This window comes from Bubalus bubalis, chromosome 7, assembly GCF_019923935.1.
Source record: "Bubalus bubalis isolate 160015118507 breed Murrah chromosome 7, NDDB_SH_1, whole genome shotgun sequence".
Classification (NCBI taxonomy): Eukaryota; Metazoa; Chordata; class Mammalia; order Artiodactyla; family Bovidae; genus Bubalus; species Bubalus bubalis.
This window is the reverse complement of record NC_059163.1, coordinates 7,430,543-7,458,320: the sequence shown is the minus strand read 5'-3', so window position 1 is coordinate 7,458,320 and position 27,778 is coordinate 7,430,543. Positions and strand designations below refer to the sequence as shown.

The following is a 27,778-nucleotide window of genomic DNA, read 5'->3' as shown; positions in this document are numbered from 1 at the left end:
TTGTAACACACATACATACATATATACATATGTATATACAAATGTATGTTAAATAGCCAGTTCCTCACTTTTTTATGATGCTTTATATATCTATGTACCTGAAAGTTAATACTCTAAGTACAGTGTTTTTATACTACAAATTATTTGCTTTTTTTTTTTTTTCTCTAAATCATATTCTAAATGAGTTTGGGAGGGGCATACTGCTTAAAGAAGTCTGTTTTAATTAAAACATAATGATTACTAGACCTATAATGATTTTCTTTTCTCACTGAGGATTTCTGATAATTCTGATTTGGTTACAGTGGAACATATCCATGAAATTCACATAGAAATATTAGTAGGAAAAGTTGAGTACACACACTATTGGTTAGCATAATGGTAGGAGATTGGTTATTTCCATGACAGGGAATAGGGAATGTTTCACATGGTTTAGCTTCATCTGCAGTCAGTTCTATTTTTGGTAATGTAGAGACTTGGAATCTGAGAGTTGTCCAAGAAATAAGGGCAATAGCTCTTTACAGGATTCTAAAATTCCTCAGGTATGAGATAGTTGGAGAAACTTTCTAAGTAATGTGTTCAAGCCTAGAAATGAGATGAAACCTAAGATGCTGTGAACATTTGTACATATTTTCACTATTTCAATGTTGACTAGCCTTAGCTAAGAACATAAAAACTAAGACCATAAACTGGTTTTGATGTCATTAATTTTCTCAATAGATCATGAATTATGTTGTACAGTTGCTAAGTCATGTCTGACTCTTTGTGACCCATGGACTGGAGTGCACCAGTCTTCCCTGTCCTTCACTGTCTCCTAGAGTTCGTACATTATTACTTAATCATAATTTTATAATATGACTTTAAATTTGATGAAAAGTTTTATTTTCTTTTGAATATTTGACCCTCTACAACCATGAATGAAATTCCCCAAAGCAAATTTATATTAGATTAATGCCTTTAGATAAGCAGGAAGCCCAACTTTTGATTTAAACTGTGAAGTGCTTTGGGGCCTGTTGACCACTTTGATGCTGAATACAATTATAAAGACTTCAGGGAATTCATGCTTCCATAGCCTGTTCTTGATAACTCCTTTTATAATTCCTAGGGTCTGATTTTCCATAGTTGACCGTCAGTCTCTTTGAGACCTTTTGTTTTTCTTAAGGACTACATGTCTCAGAAGACCTAGATGACAAAATTCCAAATGCCACTTCTACCACTACCCTCACCCAAAACTAATATATAGATCAGTTAAGCTATATATTAATATAATCTGTATATATACATAAACACACACAGAGGTAAGCTATATATAAATGTGTATATAGGTGAGGTAAATCTGCCAGGTTTTGAGCTAACTGGAGCTCATGGACAGGTTAAGTCTGCATTTATATAAGAAAAGACAACAGTCTGTACATACAGTATACGTTAAGTAAAGACAGTAAAATGCAGGGATGTTAATGAAGTTACTTTATATAAAAGACTAATACAAACCTTACATTTACTGGCTTATTTCTTGAAATAAAAACGATTAAGACTTTTCAAGTTTGGTTCTCCCCTTTTTATTATAGGGGAACTAAGACTGTAACCCTACCCTGTAGACACACTTCTTTATATTAAAGCCTTAGTATAATTTTTTTTTAATTTTGTAAAATCTCTACAATAGAATGTGTTTAATGATGTAAAATGTTTTCCTTTGACCTTTAAATTTCATACCTTTGGAGAGACTACATTTCTGACAACCTTTAATATATATTTTGACTTGAAATTTTTCAGTAACAGATTTTTCCCAGACCTAAAAAAAATCAATGAATATGAATTAAGATTTTGATTTTGACAGTTATTTTTGGTTCACTGCTAATTCTAGAGTAGAAATACTCATAGTATACTTGGATTTGGGAGCTAAGTTATTTAAAAACAAGTTGTAGATTTTATCAAACTGATACTCAACTAATACAGTTATGTAAAGTTTAAAAATAAAATAAAATTTAAAAAAAATTAAATTAAATTAAATTAAAAAAAAATAAAAGCTTATAACCTATAAAAAAAAAAAATAAAAATAAATTGCAGTGTTTTTTCTCCATGAGGAATCAGTAAACTGCTAGTAACATAGGTTGAAATACTTTCTGCTTTACACTGTTAAAGGTTTAACATATGTACTGTTTTTTGAAGATACTAATAATAGTTTGTATTGGAATCCCTCTTACTCCAGATGAGGAGACAATAAACACTTAGCTGTTATAAAATGTACCAGAAAGATTGAAAGCATCATTAGTCTGTCATTGATCATTTCTTCACTTAGGCAAGTTTGAACATGAGTCTTGGATTCTGTCTATCTAAGCTCTGTAAACTTCAGCGGACCAGTTCAATATTGTTTTATTTTTTCACTCTTACGTGTCTTCCAGTTATTTTTCCATGCAGGGCTTTGCATAAAAAGTGATGTTGACCTGAATTACTAGTTGGACATTATATGCTGTGTCACTTTTTATAATAAGTAGAAAAGTAAGGATTCAATTCAAGTTGTCTTCATTCATTGGGAAAAATATTTGGGATGCTATTTAACCATAAAGTGTTACATATTCCTATCCCAATTAGATGAAACAAATATTATTCATGAGTTTTAACATAATTGAGAATAACTTTTGTATTTCCAGTTAATTTCACAGTTTTTATATGGTTCAGATGGCACATAAAAGAGTGCTTTGTAAATATTAAAATACCATGCACATGTTGTGTGATGATATTGAGGTAGCTCTTAAGACAAAGTAGTTCTAATTTCCAGATGCCCACATAGCTTTCCATGTCATAAATGTTTGTTTATGTGGGCTTATTTTTAGTTCTGACATTTTACAATTTGTCCTTTGTTTACATGCAGCGAGGAGTTATGGGCGAAGACGAGGTAATTCATTTCTGTTTGCTATGGTATAACTGTTTCTAATTGGGTTTTACTGATCAATGTTGTAATTATTCCAGATTTATTATGCAATGTCTGGAAACTCACTGAAAAATTGTGATTTGATTTGCACACTTACTTGTCCAAGTTTTGAACCCTAAATAGCTTAACCTTTAAGGTACATTTTCATACTAATATGGTTTTATTTAATAAATTTTTCCATTATAAATGTCTAGATTTTAACTTTTTTAAATCATTTGTGTATCTTTTAAGATAAACCTTCTGTTTATAGTGTTTTAAGAGATGTGTTTTATAGATACTACTGAAGGTGACATGAAATATGAATTTTCTGCTCTCTCAATCTGTAACTGATTGTCTTATCTATGGTATATAATTTATAGCTCTAGTTTATTAGTTTTATGTTTGATCCAGTTGAACATGGCAAATACCAAACAGATTACTATTAACACTGATATATGGAAATCATGTGCTCATATTTCTCTGGGTCTTAAAATAATCCTCTCTTTCTCTGTCCTAACACCACACACACATGCACTTTCTCTCTCTGTGTCTCTCTCTCACACATACACATACTTTCTCTCTCGCACAAGAGTCTTCCCCTTTGGGTTCTTGTTTTCTTAAGGAAAAGACTAGGACTATGCAGCGCTGCTCTGTTCAGCTTCCTAGGAAAGCAGCTAACATTTTCTGTGGCTTAAACTTTGCTTTTCTTTTTCATGTGCAGAAATTGATAGGAAGGAAAGTAGATGTGATGATGGGATGAGAAGAAGTAAAAGTAACTTTACACTAGATTATCCTCTAAGTGATGAATAGCCATACTACTTATGTGTTGTTGTAAGTGCCAGTAACTGCAGTACTCATGGAAAAGGATTTTCCTTAGCTTGTAAACTCTTCCTGGAGCCGTGGAGGATAGATAGTAATAACAGTGCCTTTTAATAAATTTTATATATGTGTGCCAGCGCTTCAAATTCTTTTTATCTAGTCATGAGTGTGTTACTTTGAAAACAAACATGCAAAACTGTCACCATTGACGACAGAAACTAGTACTTTATACGTGTCAGTAGTATTTCCAGTTTTGTATTTCAACATTGTCTGAATTTAACTTCATTTTCAGAATCTAGTTTCTTGAAATGCTTCACTGACTCTCTTGGTTCTTTATTTTTCTAACTAAAAAATTAAGAGGATTTAGAGACTAATGACTTAGAAAACTGAAGCTGAATAACTTTCTAGAGATTGTTACTAGCAGCTGAGAAGAGGAGAAAAAATTGAGAATTTTAGCACCTATTTTCAGTTCTATGGACTATCTTATTTCACTGTGGTATTTTAATATGGAAATTTAGTTGTCTTGAAAAAAGCCCATTTACCAATCTGTGTTTTTAGGTATTTTTGAAACTGTAGAGCAATTTAGGATTCTTGTCTTTATACACGTTTCATCTTTTAATCTTAGTGTGATTTATACACCTGATTTGGTATACTCCAGTATAAATGTCATAATCTAGGAAGTTCTTCAAAACAAGGTATAGGAAAATCATGCTGTTTATCTTCTTTTATCTTAATTTAATAATTGTAGACTGTGACCATATTAAGAAAAAACAAAAATTTGTGCTTTACTCAAATATCTCTGTCCTCTGGGAGCCACGAAGACTTCTACTTCAGAGCTGCCTCCCAGCATTGGAAGAAAGAAGACTCTCACTTGGTTTAAAGGCTTTTGGTAGAAGCCTTCTGTAGCACAGACGTTGTTATACTTACTTGGCTTAGTTTAGCAAGAGCTGGAGTGAGGCGGGTAGGGCATGGTGGTGGATAACTTTTCCTCTCACGTTGTATAGCATTAGTAATTTTTCTAGTTGTTCCTCCTAGGAGTCTGCTTTTAAAATTTTAGATTTGCTAGTCAGATGAAAATATCCTGTGATAAAGCAGAATGGAAAAGAATATGAAAACGAAAAATATATATATATGTATATATATATACACACACACATATATACACACACATATATGTATAACTGAGTCACTTTGCTGTACAACAGAAAATTAACACATTGTAAATCAACTATACTTCAATAAATTTTTTTAAAGTATACCCATTAGAAATAACTATTGAGAGGTCTTATTTGAGTTTGAAAGTACTTTTAACACAGTAAGTAATAAAATATATTAAAAAAAAACAAGCACATGCTAAAGGAGTGACTCAACAAGTAGCCTGGCTTTCTTCCTATTTTCTATTCACTGTTTCCTCTTCCTATGCTAGATGTTATAGCAGTATCACACTGATAACCTTTTAACTATCAAAGATTGCTTTTATGGGTTTCATATTTTAGATTTGGTCCATCAAAAGAAGTCCATTTATTTAGTCATTTTTCTTTTCTAAAAAAAAAACTCTCATGTGCATCAGATCTGTTGATGTGGAATGTGTGACAGTTGAGCTGATACAATTTTGGCCAAAAAATAAGACATTGCTGTTTTTACCAGTGTGTGCTGGATGGACAGTATTATTTTCACAAGCATTTTGACTTTATAGTCTAGTTTAAGAAGAACTATTTTTTTCTTCTTTTGTCACTTTTGACTCACCTTTAAGCTCAGGCACAGAGTAGCTGTTTTCATTTAAAAGATTTCCCACTTGAGTGTAGTAAAAACTAAATTACTACCAAAATGAATGTGTATATTTTAATATCTTTAGTAATGTCAATATAAGAACTTTAAATCAAACTGCCTGTGGATACTAATATATGAAATATACCTTAGGAATAATCAAAATTTAAATATGCTAAAAGTGATTAAGAAAAGCAAAGATTTCTTCCCCTGCTTTTCGTTTGTATCCTGCCCCTCAGTTCATTTCAGTCGTTCAGTCGTGTCTGACTCTTTGTGACCCCATGGACTGCAGCACACCAGGCCTCCCTGTCCATCACCAACTCCTGGAGTTCACTCAAACTCACGTCCATCGAGTCGGTGATGCCATCCAGCCATCTCATCCTTGATCGTCCCCTTCTCCTCCTGCCCCCAATCCCTCCCAGCATCAGGGTCTTTTCCAATGAGTCAACTCTTCGCATGAGTTGGCCAAAGTACTGGAGTTTCAGCTTTAGCATCATTCCTTCCAAAGAACACCCAGGGCTGATCTCCTTTAGAATGCACTGGTTGGATCTCCTTGCAGTCCAAGGGACTCTCAAGAGTCTTCTCCAACACCACAGTTCAAAAGCATCAATTCTTCAGTGCTCAGCTTTCTTCACAGGCCAGCTCTCACATCCATACATGACCACTGGAAAAACCATAGCCTTGACTAGACAGACCTTTGTTGGCAAAGTACTCCTCTATGTATTTCTGTACCCTGGAAGCCATAAAAAGTTCTACTACAGTGCTGCCTGAGGGCCAGGATTAGAAAGGAGAAAGACTCTTATGTCTATCTTATATTTTCAATGTTTATTTCATTCAGAGAGTGAACATACTGGTCTGAGCTTGGAGTAGGTTTGGAGGTTGTGAAAGAAGTGTGAAGTGTAACTTAAGCACTATCTCTCAATCTGAAATATTTCTGTTACTTCAGCCTGTCCTTTTAATACAATAATAGGTACAGGATTAAAATGCTGCTCTACTCCAGTGGAGTAAAAATATATAGAATTATGTTAAATAACAGAAATAAAGAATCTATTTTAGTTAGTGAAACTAAAAACCACAAAGCAGTCTTTTCTAGCAGGCAAGCCCAAAGCTTTACTCAGTAGATTTTAGTATATTACATATGAAATGGGAAAATGGGAGAAATACTTGTAAAGGGAATAAAATTACAGAGCTTTAATTAGAGTGGTTGGATTTGTTCATACTGGTATATAGCCATTCATATTCTTGTGCCATAATGAATAAGTATTAATCATACATTATACTTAAAATACTGCTTAAAAATTAATCCAGGATTTTCTGTGATTAGATTTAATTTGAACTCATTTGACTCTTTAACAGTCTTGTAAAATAGCCAGAGTAAGTATATACTCCCTAACCATCACTACTACCAAATCCTCTCATGATGACATAAAGGCTGACAGTTTTCATCTTTGATAACTACTTTTTTCACCTTTTTATTGAATTATAATTTGCATGCAGTAGTATTGTAGAAGGAAATGGCAACCCACTCCAATATTCTTGCCTGGGAAATCCCCTGGACAGAAGGAGTCTGGCGGGCTGCATTCCATGGGGTCACAAGAGTTGGACATGACTTAGCAACTAAGCAGCAGCAGCATACAATATTACACTAGTTTTAGATGTACAGCGTGGTAATTCAGTATTTTATGGAAAATGGTCACCATGGTAAGTCTAGTAACCATCTGTTACCATACAAAATTATTACAGTATTATTAGCTATATTCCCTATGCTGTCCATTATTGATATATCTCTGTGTATAAACTGGAAATTTAAACCTCCTTATTCCTTTTACCTATTTCTATTTCGTTTATTCCACCTTCCTCCCCTCTGACAACCTCCAGTTTATTCTTTGTATCTGAATATGTTTCTGTTTTGTTTTGTGTATTCATGTTGTTTTTCAGATTACACATATAAGTAAAATCATACAGTATCTTTCTTTGATTTATTTCATTTAATGTAATTAATACCTTCTAGGTCATCTGTGTTAGTGCACATTGTAAGATTTCATCTTTTTAATGGCTGAGTAATATTCCAACAACATTGCATGAGTTCCCTTTTCTTCACATCCGTGCCAACACTTGTTATTTCTTGCCCTTTTGTTATAGCCATTCTGACAGGAGTGAGTTGGCATCTCTTTGTGGTTTGCCTAATAATTAATGATGTTGAGTATCTTTTTGTGTATCTTTTGGCTATCTGGATGTCATCTCTGGAAAAAAGGCCAATTCAGGTCCTCTGCTTATTTTGAAATTTTGTTGTTGTTGATACTGTGTTGTGTAAGTTCTTTATATGTTTTGGATATCAACCCCTTACTATCATCTGTAGATGTCATCTCCCATTCAGTTGATTGCTTTTTCATTTTGTTGATTTCCTTCACTGTGCAAAGCTTTTCATCATTTGACATAGTCCCGTTTATTTATTTTTGCTTCTGGTGTCTTTGCCTGAGGAGACATATTCAGAGAAATATATTGCCTAAACCAGAGTCAGAGAGCTTACTGTCTGTGTTTTCTTCTAGGAGTTTTAGGTCTTATATTTAAGTCTTTAATCAATTTTGACTATTTTTTTGTATATGGTGTGAGAAAGTAATCCAGTTTCATTCTTTTTGTGTAGCTGTTCCATTTTCCCAGCACTGTTTTTTGAAGAGACTGTCTTTTCCACTTGTGTGTTGTTGCCTTCTTTGCCATGCAGATTAATTGATCATAAGCATGTCGGTTTATTTCTGAGCTTTGTTTTCTGTTCCACTGATCTGTGTGTCCTTTCTGTCAGTACCATACTGTTTTTATTACTCTAGCTCGGTTGTATAGTTTAAAATCAAGAAGCCTGATACCTCAAGCTTTGTTCTTCTTTCTCAAGACTGCTTTGGCTATTCAAAGTTTTATTTTTTTATTTTTTGGGGGGTTCTATGCAAATTTTAGAATCATTTGTTCTAATCATGTGGAAAATGTCTTTAGTATCTTAATAGGGAGTGCATTGAATCTGTAGATTGCTTTGAATAGTATGGAAATTTTAACTATCACTTCTAATCCATGACAACAGTCTATTTTTCCATTTATTTCTGTCATCTTAAATTTCCTTAGCATCTTACAGTTTTTAGAGTATAGGTCTTTCACCTCCTTAGTTAAGTTTGTTCATTGGTATTTTATTCTTTTTTATGTGGTTATAAATGGGATTAGTTTCTTATTTTCTCTTTCTGATAGTTTATTAGTGTGAACTCAATTTTAACCCAAATATATTATGTCTAACAATTAGTTTACAAAGACATATAGGGTACTAAGTTTTAACTGATTTTTTAAAAATTAAATATCTTATTCCCTGTGAGAAAGGACAAACCTATTATTGGGGCAAAACATTTTTAAGTAATAAATATAGCTCCTGTCTTAGTTCTTTGGAGAAACATTCCGGATAGTGATTCTATCTAATTCTACAGGTGGTGCTTGAGAGAGATCAGTTCCAGACCTATTTCTGTTGTTTTGAAAGTTTTTTTTAATCCTTGCATATGAAATAAAATTCATGCCATCACACTGGTGGGTTATTTGACCCAGTGGAGTGGCTGCTAGGATCTTGAGGCATGGGAGGAATATTCTTTTGTTAATAATACTACTTTGTTTTGCATTTGCTTTAATTTTTAAACCAACAATCAATAAATAAAAGTACAGGATATACATTAAAATCAAAGAACCATGCTTACCTTTAAGCTATAAATTGACTAATTTTTTGCACAAATACTTGGTTTTCCTCTCCTGCCTGTCCGTGCTATGTTGCTGTGTTGGGAAACGTCTTTATTCTGGGCATCCAGAATAAGGCTACAGTCTGAAAAGCCAAGTATAATGATTAATTTTGGGCATATTAGCATAGCCACCAGTGTCAAAGTTAGTAATTGCCCATTACTTCTCTAACGGCATCCATCTGTGTTACACATACACCTGCACACGTAAGAGGACCAGATATTGAGGAGTAACTGTCAGTCATACAAGCATATATGTAAGTTTGTCTTTAGTTCTGTCTTCAGTTTAAGGATGCTCATAGTAGAGTTTTTATTATTGCTTGTATAGAACAGCAGTAGAAGTTACATGCATTCTCTAATGATTTTTTAAAAAATACTTTAAAGTGAGTAATTTGAATCATGATTGTATGGGTATGTGTTAGTTGCTCAGTCATGTCCGACTATTTGCAACTCCATGGACTCTGCCAGACTTCTCTGTGAAATTCTCCAGGCAAGAATACTGGAATGGGAAGCCATCTCCTCCTCCAGGGGATCTTCCCAACCCAGGAATCAAACCCAGGTCTCCTGCTTTGCAGGCAGATTGTTTACCATCTGAGCCACCTGGGAAGCCCCAAAGGATCATGAAATTATGATTAACATCATAAATGAGGCTCACATTTGTGGTGGCTGCAGTTTTTCTCACTACAAAATCTTTGCTGATTTCCTGGTTTTGGAGAAGGTGTACTTTTGAGTCCTGTTTACAGGAATATGCATTCTGTTATGTTGCTTTCATCTTGAAAGGAGATCTTGGTGAGCTGTTGAATAGGCCTGGCAACATAGAGGCCATCTCACACTCTTTCACTGGCAGTGATTGGCCAACGTTGTATAGTCCTATTTTTCTCTTTCATCTCTTATTGCTTCTATCTATAATATTTATTGTAACTACCATAGTTACTTTTTAAAATTTTATTGTACATTTTAGGTGTCTTAGTGTAAGCTAATTTGCTTGCATTTGTGTTTGTAAGTAGAGCTTTTCCTAACTTATTTTATAACCCTGATACTAAAACCTGACAAGAATATTATAAGAAAACTGTATACCAGTATCCCTCATGAAATAGAGGTAAAAATTCTGAAGAAAATATTGATAGACTGAATCCAGAAATTTATAGAAATGGAAAATGTATCATGATTAAGTGGGATGTATCCCAGAAATGTAAGATTGACATTTGAAAATCAGTTACTATAATTCACCACATAAACAGAAGGAATTAGAAATACCATGCATATGTGCATGCCGTAGAAATACCACAGATATAGAAAGCATATCTGATAACATTCAGCAGCTATTCATGATTTAAAAATCCTCTGAGGAAACTAGGAATAGATGGGAATTTCCTCAGTCTGTTAAAAACCATACATTTTGTGTTGATTGATGTCTGCTTTTTCATACTTAGTATTGGTAATTTTAGTTTTCTTTTTTATTCTTTCTTAGAAAGTATTTTTGAAGTACATGGAAGGCATAATTATTTAGTGGTTCTTCTTTTATAGTCATGTTAATTTGGGTTACAGGGAAGGATAATTGGAAAGATGAAAAACAGTATTTTTGTTGATGATATGTGTTTAGTTAACTCCTCTTTTAAATGAGTATTTAACTCTAGAGCCTTTATGGCTTCTAGAAGGAAAGTGGTCGTGATTTCCCAGCAATAAAGATTATCATGAGTATGGCCAGTATATGACATATTTCCAGCCTTTTCATTGTATCTTTTGTTCATCTGAACTTTGGTTAATAGATTTGAGACATAGATTACACTTAGATCTTTGATAGTTACTATATTAACTGTGGTATTTTAGACAGTATCTATAGTTAGAATACTATAGTTAGTAATGCAGAATAGGGCTTCCCTTGTGGCTCAGCTGGTAAAAAATCAGCCTGCAATGCCGGAGACTTGGGTTCGATCCCTGGGTTGGGAAGATTCCCCTGGAGAAGGGAAAGGCTGCCTACTCCAGTATTCTGGCCTGGAGAATACAGAAAAATTCATTTTATACTTAAAATATTATAGTTAAGAGAAAAATTTTAAGTCATTTGGGTCACCTCTCTGATATTGCTTATATAGTGATTTTCTTTATCACTGCATTCAGTATTTCTGTTTAAGTATTGGCATGTCTGAAATAAGTATAAAATTTGGATTTATCGTTTTAATCAAAAACTAAATATTGAGGTTGTTTCTCTACCTCATCTTATTCTTCTTAAAATATAGAATTATTCATTTAAAGTCCAACCATAGAAAGTTGAACTAGTTATTCATAATTAATATTACTTGTGATGGTTCTTGATGAGGTTCTCTCTAAGGAAAATAGTTGCATTTTGAAGAGCTTTCTTTCTATTGATCACAAGGAGTATTGACATTTGTTTTTCATGGTCTTTATTCCTGATAGCAAAGGTATTGGGAAAGTTAAATATTCATAGACTTACTCAGTGAACATGGGTATATTTCAGAACATCTTGTTAAATTGAATTTGAATATGCAGAATAATTTGTTTCCTATACCAAATATGATCTTTCCCCCTATTTTTGATCTTATAAAATTAAAATTCTTATTTCTAACATCTAGCTAGCTATAGCTCACAGACATGTCACCCCCTCCTCAGCCCAACAGCCCCAGTTCGATGCAGGCCATCACATTTCAGGCTGTCTTTGTTATATCATTTGCATCATTATGTACCATACTTTTCAAGATGATAGCACATTAATGGCACTTTATATTGAATATTTATAGTTTATATTAAGACATACTATAGATTATAAGCATTTTCTCCTCATTTAAAAAATCCTTTACTCCATCTTGAAGGAAAAAAAAAAAAACCTTGCCTACATCCTTATTTTCTTTTTCTTTCTGTAATAAACTTCTTCGATGTCTGTACTTCACAAAACTCTACCAGCAGCTTTACTAATGCTACTGCCTTCAAAGATCATGCATGTCTTCGACTTGTCATTTTTCTCAAATCATTATCTTAACATCTCACATTGTTCCTTCATTGCTTTTTTTATTCTTTCATTTCTCCCTTGTAAGTTTCCTGAGGTACTCTCCTTATCATTTCTCACTGGGGTTCTTATCAGTGATGTTATAAAGAACATTAAGCTCTCACCAGTTTACTGGTGAGTTGACCCCAAATTACTTTCTCAGAAATGTGACTCTTCTCCTTTCTCCACGTTTCTGAACATCTCAGATGTGAAGCTGGTGAACTTTCACATGTCTAAGACACAGTTCCCTTTCCTGTGGCAGTTTCAGGTCTTTACTCTCCTTATATTTATTTAGTTAATGATTTTTACCACTCATATTCTAAAACCTTTTGATTCCTCCTTTCCATTCTTTTTTTGTTTCATTTCCCATCTACTTTTCACTGCTTCAGGTACCTCCAACTGTCCATCCTTCCTGAATTTTTTGAAGGACTTCTGATTGGCTCATTTCTCACCACATTAACCATATTTGCCAAAAATACAGGAAAAGTTATTATCGTGCTTGAGCGCCTGTTTTTTGTTTGTTCCTTTTTGTTTTGTCACTGACTAAATAAAATATGTCCTTTAGCCTGGCATTCAAGGTTAAGTGTTCTGTCTAGCCCAGGGTGCTTTTCTAGCTTTTATTTTCCTTTTTTCCAACATGTTTCAGCCAACATGACTTTTATTTCTTAAATAAATTCATTTTTTCCTTCTCTCTCTTATGTTTCTCCTTCCACTTGAAATATTTATTCAAAACCATTTTCTTACAAATAGTCTACTAGCCTACGTTTTCTTAACTCTATTTTCCCGTTACCACAACTGCTATCCAGTTTCACTTGGGGATTTAAGAAATTGCCTGTTTATTAGCCAGGTTACTCCCTTCCTCCAGCACACTTCCTCTGAAGCACTTTAGAGACTGTTTTACCAGGTCATCTTACTTACTTATTTATTGTGATCCCCACAGAATCCAGCATCAGGATTGCTACAGAGGATTATATAGTCTGTTCTTGTACAAGGGTGTGTCCTGAAGGGTGGGCTCAGGTGGGGATCGAAGTCCTGGAGGGGAGCCTCTTCTGTTTTGCACGTGTGCAGAATCTCTGTCCACCCTGTCATGTAACTGACACACATGCAATACATCAAGATCTTATATGCAAGTATAACTTGGTACTTTCATCCTTCATTACTATGGTCTGCAAGTGTTTTGTTGTTGTTGTTTTCTTATCAGTTTAGTCTGTGTCGTTTCTGTCTGCCACCAATTTCTAAAAGGTTTCTTCGATTACATATGCAGTTTAACCATCCCCATACAGCAGATTCTTGCTGTTTTCCATAAAAAATCGAAGTGATCTAGTGTTTGTTCATGACATAATTGTTATCATATGGCCATGTTTATTTCTAACTCATCCCTCAAACAACGTCTCTCTTGAATTCAGGTAATTGAACTTTTAAGCTATCTGAATGTTCCTTAATTTTTGATACCTATGTCACTTTCACTTTTTATTTTTTCACTTTCATTTTCAAGCCTTTAATTGTTGCTCTTTTTATTCCTGACTTTTATCACTTTCTTAGATCTGAGATTCAGGTTATATTTGTTCTTATATTTTAGGTCGTTCTTCCCTCTTTCCAATAGATGATGGCTTGCTGGATGATGGGCATAATGATCAAGTTGGTGTTTTAAATTCACCCACATGTTACTCAGCTCATCAGAATGGAGAGCGAATAGAACGTTTCTCTCGAAAAGTTTTTGTTGGTGGTCTTCCTCCAGACATTGATGAAGGTAAAATGATGACTTGTGATACTAAAGAAAAAAACCTGAAATAGAGTGTGAATGGGGATCTAAGTTTGTTTCTTTACTTTGTATATTTTACATATTGTTACTGTGAGCATTTTTTTATAAATCAGATTTTCATTTAGTTCATATCTGTTATTTTTAAAATATAGAACATATTTAATTACATTAAACTTTATATTTTATATATTTATTTAAAACTTTAAAAAACTTTTTGTATGACCATAACACATATGACCAAACTTTTTGTATATATGTAACTTAACCGTACATAAAAACTTTTCATATGACTGTAATGCATGCACGCACATGCACACACACACACAATGAATTAAAGGTAACCAACCATGCAGCTTTAATGTATAAGAATCAAAAATTAAACTTAAGTGTAAATGTACTTTTAGAGACAGATAAGAGACTATACAACCTAAACAAGGAATGGAAACAGTACATAAACAGAAAATTCAGATTTTATAAAGAATAATAAGCATATGTAAAAATTATCCTGTGTAATAATAACTAAAGAAAGATAATTCAAGATAAATGTAAAATACTGAAACTAATACTTGTGAGACTATGGGAAATATGCCACTCTCGTTTACAGTGTAATAATAGAGAAAATAGTACTACATTTTGGGAATTTTTTTCAGTTATAATTCAAATATCCACAGACTTATTCTGTATACTAGTCTGTACCAAAAAGTTTCCATGTGATAAATAAGTATGAACGTGTCATTGAATTTGACCTGTACATCTTTCAGTGAAACTACCAGGCATGTATAGACCCTAGTATATTTTAGAAATATTAAGGCTTTATGTGTCTTGTTCAGCAGACTTTTTTTTCCCTACAGTATGTTACTTTATCAAGATCTTTATGGATCTTTAATTTGATATAATGTCGGCATGTTTTTCAAGTCAGTGTTATTTATGATTGCTATACTGTCAATCCCTTAGTGTCCATACGGTATTATATAATATTTTAGAAGTCATGCTGAACTGATTATTCTAACCAATATGCTGCTTAAAAACTACTTTGACTAACTAGATTAAATTTGATGTATCATTTTAATGAGGATATTAGACATTTTTTCTAGCATTTCTATTTTTGGGCTTATATTTATATTGTCTTGGGCTATATGGTACTTTAAAATATTAAATCTTAACATGTTTCTAGTATTTATATTCTAGTTTATCTTAGGCTATTTGGCACTTTAAAATATTAAATCTTTTAAAATAACAAAATACAGGATTTTTTAGAATGAATCATTAAAATTAATTCCTAATGCATGTTACTGTACTTTCTTAAGATGAAATAACTGCTAGCTTCAGAAGATTTGGGCCTTTGGTCGTGGATTGGCCTCATAAAGCAGAAAGCAAGTCCTATTTTCCACCAAAAGGTAAGAGGGTTTTTTTGTTACTATTTGCTAAGGAATAAGTTATATGAGAGCTGAAAAAACAATTCATCTTCCCTAGTGGCTGAAACGGTTAAGAATCTGCCTGCAATGCAGGAGACCTAGGTTCAATCCCTGGGTTGGGAAGACCCCCTGGAGAAGAGAATGGCTACCTTCTCCAGTGTTCTTGCCTAGAGAATTCCATGGACAGAGGAGCCTGGCAAGCCACAGTCCTTTCCCTTTCACAAAGAAATAATATCAATTACTTTGTGTTTTCTTTTAGAATTGAATATGAGTACATCTTTGTATAAAAACTAATAGAGTAATTTGTAGAGGTCGGTAACAATGTATCGAGTGAGGCAGAATGTTTCTGAAAACTGTTGCACTTCAAGGCAGTCAAGAATCATCATAGACTTGCTATGCCTTCTCTATAATGATTTGATAATGATTTCAAAGGCTTGTATCAACAAATATTTGAGTCTTTTTTCTGCCTAAGGTATCCTTCTCAGTAGCTTGGGCATAGACATATAAAAAAGTGTCTCCGCTCAGTGAAATTAAGAAATGTATCATCAGTTCAGTCACTCAGTGGTGCCAGGCCTCCCTGTCCATCACCAGCTCCTGGAGTTTACCCTAACTCATGTCCATTGAGTCGGTGATACCATCCAACCACCTCATCCTCTGTCATCCCCTTCTCCTCCTGCCCTCAATCTTTCTCAGCATCAGGGTCTTTTCACATGAGTCAGCTCCTCGCATCAGGCGGCCAAAGTATTGGAGTTTCAGCTTCAACATCAGTCCTTCCAATAAACACCCAGGACTGATCTCCTTTAGGATGGACTGGTTGGATCTCCTTGCAGTCCAAGGGACTCTCAAGAGTCTTCTCCAACACCACAGTTCAAAAGCAGCAATTCTTCTGCACTAAGCTTTGTTTATAATCCAACTGTCACATCCATACATGACCACTGGAAAAACCATAGCCTTGACTAGACAGACCTTTGTTGGCAAAGTGATGTCTCTGCTGTTTAATATGCCGTCTAGGTTGGTCATAACTTTCCTTCCAAGGAGTAAGCATCTTTTAATTTCATGGCTGCATTCACCATCTGCAGTGATTTTCCACTGTTTCCCCATCTGTTTGCCATGAAGTGATGGAACCAGAAACCATGATCTTCATTTTCTGAATGTTAGAGCTTTAAGCCAACTTTTTCACCCTCCTCTTTAACTTCCATCAAGAGGCTCTTCAGTTTTCTTCACTTTCTGCCATAAGGGTAGTGTCATCTGCATATCTGAGGTTATTAAGAAATGCATGAAGTGAGAATAAAATACAAGCCCATGAATATTTCAAGTTGTCCTTAAGTGTTCCAGAGATGACAGGAGAGTAATATATACTCTGTTGGTGAATTTAGATAGAGAAGAAAACGAATGGTCAGGAAAACTCAGTTACATAAAGAGATAAGATGTGCAGAGTTACGTATTGCTAGGATACTGCGGTGACTGATCCAGAGAAGAGACATCACAAATGGAGCTAACATTTGTGTGAGCAAAGTGATGCCATCATCAGTGGGCAGAGGAAGAATCACCTGCCTGGAGTGAGCAGGGGGAGAGAATTTAGCCTGAATCCAGCCAGTCGTGGCAGATCCTCATAGGTGAATAAAAGAAAGGGGTAGATTGAAAGACTTTACTTTGAATATCATTCAAATGTAATTTTAGAAATAAAAAAGTACACCATTATTCTCATGGTTGAGTGGATTTTTCAAGCCTGGGGAAAAGACTCCAGTAGATCTATTGAATAAGCTGATTTCGACTCTGGGAAAGGAAACATGTCAGAGTTATTGGCATCCAAAAACCAGCTCAGGGTTTCTGGTGATAAATTGTTCAGGCCATCTACACCTTTATCATTGAGAATTATAGAACTCCTATGAATGGTGTCGTTTTTTAGAGAATGGAATAATGCAGTGATTTATATATATGTGATTTATATTTATATATACACACACATACCTTAAACTCCAGGAGTTGGTGATGGACAGGGAGGCCTCGCATGCTGCAGTCTATGGGGTTGCAAAGAATCGGACACAACTGAGTGACTGAACTGAACTGAACCTTTAAATCTTATGGAATCCTTCGAGCCTGGATCTCAGGCAGCTTTTAGAATCTACTTCTACCTATGGACCTCTCTCCATGTACTCTAAATTTTCACATGATTTTGGACTTTGCTGGATCTGGAGGTCTTGCATCCTTGGTTTAGAGAGAAAGCTAGCTTCATGTTGATGTAGATGTTCATTTCTTAGCTTGGTTTTAATCTGTTGTTCAGTGTTATGATCTTGTCTTTTATAGTTTATTTTACCAAATGTTCAATAAAAATGCCTGTTAGTTCCAGACGTTTCTGCCTAAATTACCATCATCCTTTGTCTGGACCATGTCAGACATATGACTTAGTCTGTCCACATCTCTGGATATCCCGTGTTTCTCCCACAACACAGCTAGAGTTATATCTATTAATGTCAGAACCTATTAATTTCGAATTTTTCCAGTAATCTGTCAGACTGTGTCTTTACTCATCTTTGTATCCTCAGTAATTCATGGATTGAAAGTTGCCTAATAAGTGATATAAACAACTAGAAGTACTATAGGATGGTTTATCCTTTGGCCTGAAGTAGGTAGAGGAAAGCTTCACTGTGAAAATTTGAACTAAATCTAAAGGAGATTGTGCAATTTAGATAAATTAAAAAAGCTGTTCAGAAGAGTTACAGGCAGGGATTGAAGTACAAGTTTAGAAAGGTACTGAAATTAGTTTCTATCAAGACAGGTACACATTTTCTGCATGGACTTCTTGTTCAGATAAGGGGTAGATTTAAGCCTAGTGAGATAGGTTGATTTCTGATTTCATGAAACAGAAGAGCTGCTGTCATTGTTACTATTGCATTGTTATTGTTATTGTAATTTTGTGGTAGTTATTTTCTCAAACTGAAAACAAGAAAAACAACAAAAAATCAGCGGTGGCAAATCATAGTATTTTGGTATAGTTATAGTTGATTGTACCCATTGCCAAAGACCAGTGTTCCTAAACCTTGCACGTTCATGCATTTTTGTCATTGCTGGAATTCATCATTCCGTGGTTTGGAAAACACTGGTGTAGAAACATCCAGTTGATGAAGTTGCCTTGTAATGGAGGGATTGACTTGAGCCCTTGCATGCTGAACCGCACTTATACACGCCTGTCCTTTGCAGTGAATAAGGTTCACCTTGAGTAGACATTGTTGTTTGCCAGGTCATTTGGGACTGTTTGCAACTCCATGGATTGAATGTAAACATTAGCGTGCACTGATAAATTCTAAAGAACATGTTAGGTGGTATTTTTGGTGAGACTATTTTAATATTTAGTGGCTTGCCTTAGCTAGATTAAAATTTATCTGCCATATTGCTTAATTTTTGTGATACAAATATTTATTTCCTAATAATCACAAAAGTAATTTAGCAATTTAAAATATTAATATAAAAACTAGCATCATAAAACATAACATTAAAAATTTAATTTAAAATGCTCTTTTAGTAAATTGATCTTATACCCCTTCATTATTACAAAACAGTTATAGCTCTCAGAACCGTAGCTTGTATCAAAATTAATGCCTCCACATATAGAAAGCCAGTCTTTATTTTCTCATTTTTTCAAGCTGTTTCCAACAATTATAAAAGTCTAAGATATGTTTCTGATCTTGCATAATCATACATATGGAAGTTTCTATTTGTGTAGAAATAGAAATGGTTTGATTGCTTATTTGTGCAATCAAATATAGTAATTTTATTAAAATGAAGTACTTCTTTTGTGTGTCATATCAGATCTTTGTGGCACTGAAAGCAATTATTGGCAATAAGCTGTGTTTTTTTTAACTTCTAGTAAAACATGAACTCACTCTTCCCATTGTTTAATGGAACAGACATGGATGGCCTGTTTGATGGCATTTTCATAGTGGGACTAGATTTCATTGCTTTAAATTTGTTTGCATAGAAATCTTGTCAAGGGAAAGGGGTGTTTTTAGGTCACTTATAGTTATCTGCTGCTGGGAATAATCACAAAATAGTAAACTTGTAAATTTTGATGCATTCTTTTTATAATGAAGTGTGTTCTGCCTGATGGATACATAATATCTGATTAAAGATTGACAACTGGTTGTCACAAGGAAAGGAGGAAGGGCATATTTCCAAAAAAGCATAGGAATCTAAGCAAGAACTTGACTCCAAAGTACAAACCCAGTCTCCATACTGTTTGGAAAAAGTGTTCTGCTGCTCAGCCATTTTGAGACTTGATTTAAAAGTCTGACCCATCCTGAAGGAATCTGTTTCATTCCAACCTCCCTAAGAGAGTTTTCTTAGTATCATTTAGAAGTGGTCAGGTTGACTGTGAAATATTCCCCTACTTACAGGAATTCCAGGGTCTTTCCACATGTGCTCCTTCCACCTGCCCAAGAGTATGCTCTAGAACTTGTCTTTCCCTGAGGGCACCTGAAGAAAATTGTAGCTTCTGCTGGGCTCAACTGGTTAATCCAGCCAAATTCTTTAAGGAGACAGTATCAACCTTAGAGCAGATCTAGGTTTGAAATTAATCAACCAACTACTTGCTTATGTGACTGGCTTTGGGCAAGTAATTCAACCACTTGACACCTCAGGGTTTGTTTTGTTTTTCTTTTTCTTTTTTTCTGTAAATTGGGAATAATGTTTCATAGACTTACTCTGAGAATCAAATATTTATGTGAAGCTCTTAGTACAATATCAGATACTAAATGCTCTATATAAAGTAGTTAATTTACCAGGTGTTTGTGTTTGTGTTTATTCTACAGGATGTTGTGTTCTCCAATAGAAACGTAATGATTGTAGTCCTATTTGATAGTTCATTTTTTATCTACTTCAAAGGTGTGTGTTTTCTAAACAGTACTGAAGTTTGGGATGAAATCACTGACCTTGACTTAACTGCCTCATTTTCATGGCTGTTACAGGCTATGCATTCCTTCTCTTTCAAGAAGAGAGCTCAGTTCAGGCACTGATTGATGCTTGTATTGAAGAGGATGGAAAACTCTATCTGTGTGTTTCCAGCCCAACCATTAAGGACAAACCTGTAAGTAAATGCTACTCAAACTTGAAGCTACAAATGAAAGTTTTCCAAAAACTGTTTTGAAATGATTATTAGTGAAAAAACTACTGCATTAAGGGTTCGGTTTTTAAAACTTCATATAACTTACAGTATCTAGATTAAAATATTAACAATTTGTTTCCCAAACCATCTGTCCAAAATTCTGAATTATGAAAGCACCACAATTGGCAGAAAGCTCATCAGCTATTAAAGCAGCGAGACCTAAGGCCGTAGTATCGTCTTCTTCACAGGTTCAGATCCGTCCTTGGAATTTGAGTGATAGTGATTTTGTGATGGATGGTTCTCAGCCTTTGGATCCTCGAAAAACAATTTTTGTTGGAGGTGTTCCTAGGCCATTACGGGCTGGTAAGTAGAATGTTAACAAAGTTTGTTTCTTTACAAAAATCATTTAACATGAATTGATTCAGTAAACATTGGGCACCTATTGTGTATATATCACCACTGGATCAGCTAAGGGCAGATTGTCCTCCAACAGCTGCTTGCTGGAGAATCGAGACAAATTCTAAAAACTGCTCTTGAGACCATTAAGGAACTGGAGAATAGGACAACCATCTATCACTATGTATAGCTAACTCCAGACAGACTCTATAAGAAGAATCCACTCAGGCACTTAAGTCTGCTTAAGTGTAACTGTCTAAGATGTGAGAATTTGGGGTCTGTTTATTTGATGCAGGTTGATTCTGATATCTGAAAGACACTTTAGATAGCTGAATGACAGACTTATGTTCATCAGTCATCAGAATCCAGAGATCTACCAGAAGATGTCATATGGTACATAATTATAGACATAAATGCCCACAGTACAAGTAGGTTTTATGATACTGTGCACCCTTGTGAAGTGTGTTAGCTCCTTGCATCACTGAGAACACCCTCTTCCAGTATGGGAGTTGCATGTTAAAGGACTGTTCACACGTGTAAATACTTAACAGGTATACCTACTACAAAGAAGCACTACAGGAAACAGAAGGGCATAAAGCAAGGAAATGTGATGTAGCCTAATATTTTCAAAATACTTGTATTTGAGCTGACATATAAAGATTTAACAGAAGGAGTTTGTGTGGAGTGTGTTTCAGATAAAGGGGTCAAGCATATTCAAAGACATTCGGTGGAGGGAGGCCGAGTGCATCAGAGGGACTGAGGGGAGTCCATAGTCACCACCTAAGGTATATGGAATGAGGGAAGAGACACAGAAGACACTGAAAAAGTAAATAGCAGTCAGATCATAAAAGTCTAACAGCTAATTTGATATTTATCCTCAGAGCAGTGGGAAACCAATGAAGGGTTTTTAAGTAAAAGAGAGAGACATCATATTTGCATTTTTGAAAGACCAGTTTAGCTGATGACTTGTGGAGGGGAGAGTTGAGTTGAGAGTAGATACAGGTGGACCAATTCTGAAGCCTGTTATTACAGTCCAGGAGACAGTTAGCAGTGGCTTGGATCAGTGGTGGTGGTGGTAGAAGAGCCAAGTGAACAAGTGTTACAGGTATTTATGAAGTAAACGCAAAGGCTCAATCTCAATTTTCAGTCTTAAGCTACTAGGTAGACAGTGGTACCATTACCGAGAAGATCAAGAACACTGGAGTAGGTTGGAAGAAGATTGTGGTTTTGACAACTAGTTTGTGCCTCCATTCCGAGTTCCCAAGCAGAAATTTCAGTTAAGCCATTGCCATCTGCAATATCTTCAAGAGAATCACCCTTGGTGCTGTTTTGAAAATAAACTTGGGGGTGAGAAGAGCACGGATGAGAAATGAAGTGATAAAGCTATTGCCATGATCTGATGAAAAATAACGGTACCTTGAAACAGGATGTTAGTCATGGAGGCAGAGCAGTTGGATTCTAGATATGTCTGGAAATCAAGTTCATGGGATTGCATGCACTGTGGGAGACAGAAAAAATAGCAAGGATTAAGCCAAGCCTCTTGAGTTGGCAACTTCATCTTTTCCATCACTTACTGAGTCAGTGAAAACACACTGGAGCACGCTTAGACAGGTAGCGAAAGGTCGGGAGCACCGTGTAGGACACAGTGCCTGCTACAGGGCCTGTTAGATATCATATGACTGGTCCAGTGGGCAGCTGAGCGGTCCACTTCTGTGGTGAGAACAGATGGTCCCTAGTGTACAAGACAGAGGACTGGATCTAGAAGAGAGCATTATTCTATTGACTTTCACTTAAAAAAAAATACTTTAAGACTGTTGATTCACTGTGTTCTCTCCCATTTGATGTGCACTTCTTTTCTTTTCCAGTGGAGCTTGCTATGATCATGGACCGGCTGTATGGTGGCGTGTGTTATGCAGGGATTGATACAGATCCAGAGCTGAAATATCCAAAAGGTGCTGGTCGAGTTGCTTTCTCCAATCAGCAGAGCTACATTGCTGCCATCAGTGCCCGGTTCGTTCAGCTTCAGCACGGTGATATTGATAAACGCGTAAGTTGCATATTGGAAAATCATTCAAGTCCTGTAATAAGCTGCTGATCCAAAGTTTACTGGGCTTCCCTGGTGGCTTAGATGGTAAAGAATTTGCCTGCAATGCAGGAGACCTGTGTTCGATCCCTGGGTCAGGAAGATCCCCTGGAGAAGGGAATGGCAACCCACTCCAGTATTCTTACCTGGAGAATTCCATGAACAGAAGAGCCTGGTGGGCCACAGTCCATGGGGTCACAAAGAGCTGGATGTGACTGAACAACTAACTTTCACTTTTTTTTTCAGGTGTATCCTAACCCTAACCATGAAATATTAGGTTGGCCAAAAAGTTCCTTTGGGTTTTTCATAAGATCATACTGAAAATGCACTTTTTGTCCAATACAAATATAAACAAAAATGTTATTTCATTACTTTCCTATCAAATGTTTTACAGTTCTTTTTATCAGTCAGCTAAGTTGTTTCCAGTTTGTTGTTATTGTATTATTTGTTCAAAATAATGCTGAAGAAAATACCCTTATATGTTTATTTTCTATACACATGCAAGTATTTCAGTAGAATACACTCAAAATAGAAATCATCAGGTCATTATTTTTTTACCTTGGGCAAACCAAGCCATTTAAACACTCAGTTTTCTCTCCTCTCAGGAAGTGCAGAGATCTTAGACTGCCTGGCACTATTCAGGCAGACAGAAGCAGTAACCTGTCATTCATAAAGTTCTCACAAGCCAGAAAGTAAGGCCGTTGCAGCTAATAGTGGCCAGTGCTAATTTACAGAGTATTTTACCAGGTACCAAGCACTGTTTTACATGCTTTTACTTGCGTCATCTAATCCTCACAAGTCTAGGAAGCAGGGTCTAGTGCCTTTCTCATCTCACGGGTACGAAAACTGAGGTCAAGAGCTGACTTAAGTCTGAGACCTTCTCCTGAGTCACACTGTCACAGTGGGACTTTGACTTCTGCCTTACTAGTTCTCAGAAGTCTAGACATGCCTTTCATAGGATCATCCACAGCTCTGGTTTGGTGGTACCAGTTATTTATGAGCAGGGCATACCTCTCACCTGCAGTAGAGCAGCATTGCCAGGACCAGGGGCTGTTACGGTTGTGCCATCTCACCGGTGGGGCTGGGAAGAGAGAACAAAGGTGTAAGTGCATTTGTCTTCCATGCCCTGCTCATTTTAACTCACGGTTACCCCCACCTCTGAAAAGATCAACACACAGGTGTTTTAAAGATGTCAACTTCAAGAAAGGTGAGGGTGGAATGTTTTGTGAATCAATTAGGATTTTATAGTTTTTATAAATTATTTTTTGTCTTTGGGGAATATAGTGATGTAAATAGTATTCAGTTAATAGTTCTCAGAAGAAACATATCAAAATACAATAAAATTACCAAACTAAGTGCTCATTGAGTCACATGGTCAATTATGAACCTAAGACCTATAAAAAGATTACTGCAAGAACAAAATGATGTACTTTGAACCTACAAGGTGGTGAAACTGGGCTTCCCTCATAGCTCAATTGGTAAAAACTCTTCCTGCAATGCAGGAGACCTAGGTTTGATTCCTGGGTCAGGAAGATCCTCTGGAGAAGGAAATGGCAACCCACTCCAGTATTCTTGTCTGGAGAATCCCATGGACAAAGGAGCCTGGCAGGCTACAGTCCATGGGATTGCAAGAGTCTGTCACGACTTAGTGATTAAACCACCATGGCAAAACTATCACCCTAAGAATCTGCCTCTTCCTTTCAGCATTGAGTGCTGCTCCATTTCTCTAGAACACTGCATGAACCTCTTAAATCAGTGCTAAAGTGGGGTCTGAAGCAGACTTGACAGGACTTGTCTTCCTCTTTTTCTAGGTGGAGGTGAAGCCATATGTGCTGGATGACCAGATGTGTGATGAGTGCCAGGGCGCACGCTGTGGTGGGAAATTTGCTCCCTTTTTTTGTGCCAATGTCACTTGCCTGCAGTATTACTGTGAGTTTTGTTGGGCAAATATCCACTCCCGTGCAGGACGTGAGTTCCATAAGCCATTGGTAAAGGAAGGTGCTGATCGCCCACGTCAGATCCACTTCCGCTGGAACTAAGAACAGCTGACCGGCCTCTGTTCAACAAGGAAAGAAAGGGTGCATGTGGCTTACTGTGTCTGAAGATACTGACATGCAGAAGAAATAAGTGCATTCTTCTGCTTTCACCCCAGCTATCAATACATGCATCTTTATCAGCAGCCAAAACACTACAAGCCTCTTGTTTTTCACCAAAACCCTACATCTCAGGCTTACTAATTTTTGTGATATTTTCATGTTAAAATAAAATGTTCTTTTGTATTTTCTCCAAGTTATTTTTATATGTAAAGTTAAAATTAGATATGAGAATGTTTTGCGTAGGGGCAAACAGTCTGCTGCTATATAGTGGGTGAAGCGTGCACTTATTTCTAAACGTGGGTTTTTAACTTTAAGATCTGCCCCAATAATTTACCAAAGGTAGCAAAATAATAGTGAAGATGGAATATGTCTGCTACAAAGGCTTATTTTTATTGTTGCTATTTTCAGTGTATACATAAACTAAAAAATTAGGGTTGTTTTTTTGCTCTCCATTTTGACTTGCAAGAAATAATACCTCAAGATAATCTGATTTATTAGCTATTTTTAAACATTTTTAATCACAAGCTGTATTAGCTTTGCTGCTATATAGGTGTTATGTGTAAATGCCACCTATTAATACGGGATTGAAAACGTTAGAGACACACTGCATTGCAGATAAAATGCAGGCAGCACAATATGGCCTAAACTGCCATAGTTTTAGAATGTGAAAAAAAAAAATGCATGTTTACTTACCTGTATACACCATATGCATGCACTAGAATTATTAACAAGAGGTGAGGTATTGCAAATGTTCAAAAAAGCTCTCTTGAACTAGGTAGCATGAACAAATTATAAAATTTGTTTAAAAAAGCAAACTTGCATGCATTATTGTGACTTCAAGTTAAAAAACAATGTCCTACATGTGTACAATATGCAAATTAGTTATAGATTAGAGAGTGCAGCCATTTTGTGATCTGGTCGGTAGTGGAATTCGATTTTATGCAGACTGGATGTAATATTTGTAATCCCTGTGCAATTTTGTGATGTGCGGTTCTAATTCATGTGCAGTGATATAGTATAGATAAAAGATTGAGTAAAAGAACAATACTAGAATTTTAAAGAAAGTTGATTTTAGCCCCTTTGATAGTTCATGGTTAAGACATCCTTTATAAACCAAAGATGGCCAGCACACTGCTAACCGGTCACCAAATGTAAGGCCCACAGGAAGCCCATATTTAAACAAAGGAACTTTATCGAAGAATGCAAAACTTTAGTAAACCTAAGTAAAGTCAAAATGGAGATGGGGAAATATACAGATGGCTAGTTGCATAAAATTCAATTTTACCTTAAAGATAACGGTTAAATCTGGCTTAAACTTGCTTATGTGTTTGACCTATGTATATTGGGGTCTTCTGTCTAAACTGGGGTCACTGTTGCATGGAAATTGTTGTTCTTAATGGTTAAAAATTGCTTTTTTTAAATTTTGATGAAGGAATTTTGGTAATGACTTTGCTTGCGGTTTTTTTGAGAAAGTGGCATGGAAACATGCAATAGTTAGTTTCTCTTGGTACTGAACACTATTAGAATATCATTAGTGACATTTTTTCTCTTTAGAGCATTTTTAATGCAACTAGCCCCTATATTTTAATGTAAGAGTTACTCTGCAATCTAAGCAAAGCATCCATCAATGGTAGATGTTTTTTAAAATGCTGAAATAAGATTCTTGACTCTAAAGAGAGAAAACTACAAGGGCGTTGCCTTATTGCAGCCCCTTGGGACAATCCTTCACGTGAGCAAAGTGTTGATCTTAATATTGGTTGTCTATGGTGTGCTTTTTTGTACTGTAAAAATATGTGGTTCATGTCTAACTCTGCTGTTTTATTGTGGTTGTGGTTCAAGTTTTTAATGTTTAAAGTTGATGCTGTTTTCAGAAGAGCTTTTTACTAATTTATTTGTCGATGTTCCCTATTTGTTACTTAACCATGATCCTCCAGATTTTTGGAGTATTCTTTTCTAACCTTAACCCTGCCAACCTTGATCCATTTGACATTTGTTATGCACTATTTTTATATCTCTGTGAGAGATTTTTTCCAACAGTCAGCTATTTTATGGCACACTTTTTTTGACTGATGACATCTCCTTTGCTATACCTCAATTTTTGGAATTTAGAAAAGAAATCAGTAGTTTTGCAATGTTAATTATTTAGATATTTAATTTCGCAGATTTTTTAACTTTATTTTCATAATTTCTGCTTAATGTTTAAAATTGAAGAGCCTTTTTGTGTATTAAATAATGAACACTAAAATAAATTATATGATGAAAATAATTGGAGATGTTGAAAAATCAGTTTCCCTTCTTAAACAAAAATAAATATTGTAAATGAAGGGAAATGTAATAGAACACCCTTTTCGCCACGGGTAAAAATGACAGAAATGTATGGTTTGTTTTACCTTCATTTCTGTTACAATTAAAACTTGTTAGTCTAATCTTTTACTCCTCCCCACCTTACCCCTACCTCTTTTTTTTTTCTTTTATGTACTGCATTCTTATTTTCTAACTGTTATACACTGTATTGGAGTTTTTTTTTTAATTTACAGATCATATTTATTTTACTATTTTTGTAGAAAATTATTAATTTTGATTGTATTTTTGTATTTTCAAAGCTTCTTCACTTGTGTTCCCTAAATGTTCATATTGCTGCCCAAAAGTATGACTGTGGAGGAAAAAAAAAA

At 35.3% G+C, this 27,778-nt stretch overlaps 1 protein-coding gene across 11 annotated transcripts in view; it reads left to right on the top strand.

The window, feature by feature from the left end:
• CPEB2 (cytoplasmic polyadenylation element binding protein 2) overlaps positions 1-27,778 on the top strand; it is a 68,865-nt gene that overhangs the window by 40,058 nt on the left and 1,029 nt on the right. For 4 of the 11 annotated variants that reach the window (XM_025289689.2, XM_025289688.2, XM_025289686.2 and 1 more), the window contains 6 exons: positions 13,833-14,003; positions 15,323-15,412; positions 20,395-20,513; positions 20,780-20,894; positions 22,793-22,974; positions 24,822-27,778. The exon at positions 24,822-27,778 is cut by the window's right edge and continues 1,029 nt beyond it. In XM_025289689.2, the coding sequence (XP_025145474.1) occupies positions 13,833-14,003; positions 15,323-15,412; positions 20,395-20,513; positions 20,780-20,894; positions 22,793-22,974; positions 24,822-25,049 (905 nt within the window). In that variant the 3' untranslated portion in view covers positions 25,050-27,778. Of the gene's footprint in view, positions 1-2,869; positions 2,894-13,832; positions 14,004-15,322; positions 15,413-20,394; positions 20,514-20,779; positions 20,895-22,792; positions 22,975-24,821 lie in introns of all 11 variants that reach the window. The other 7 variants (XM_025289687.2, XM_025289682.2, XM_025289690.2 and 4 more) reach the window with 3 other exon arrangements.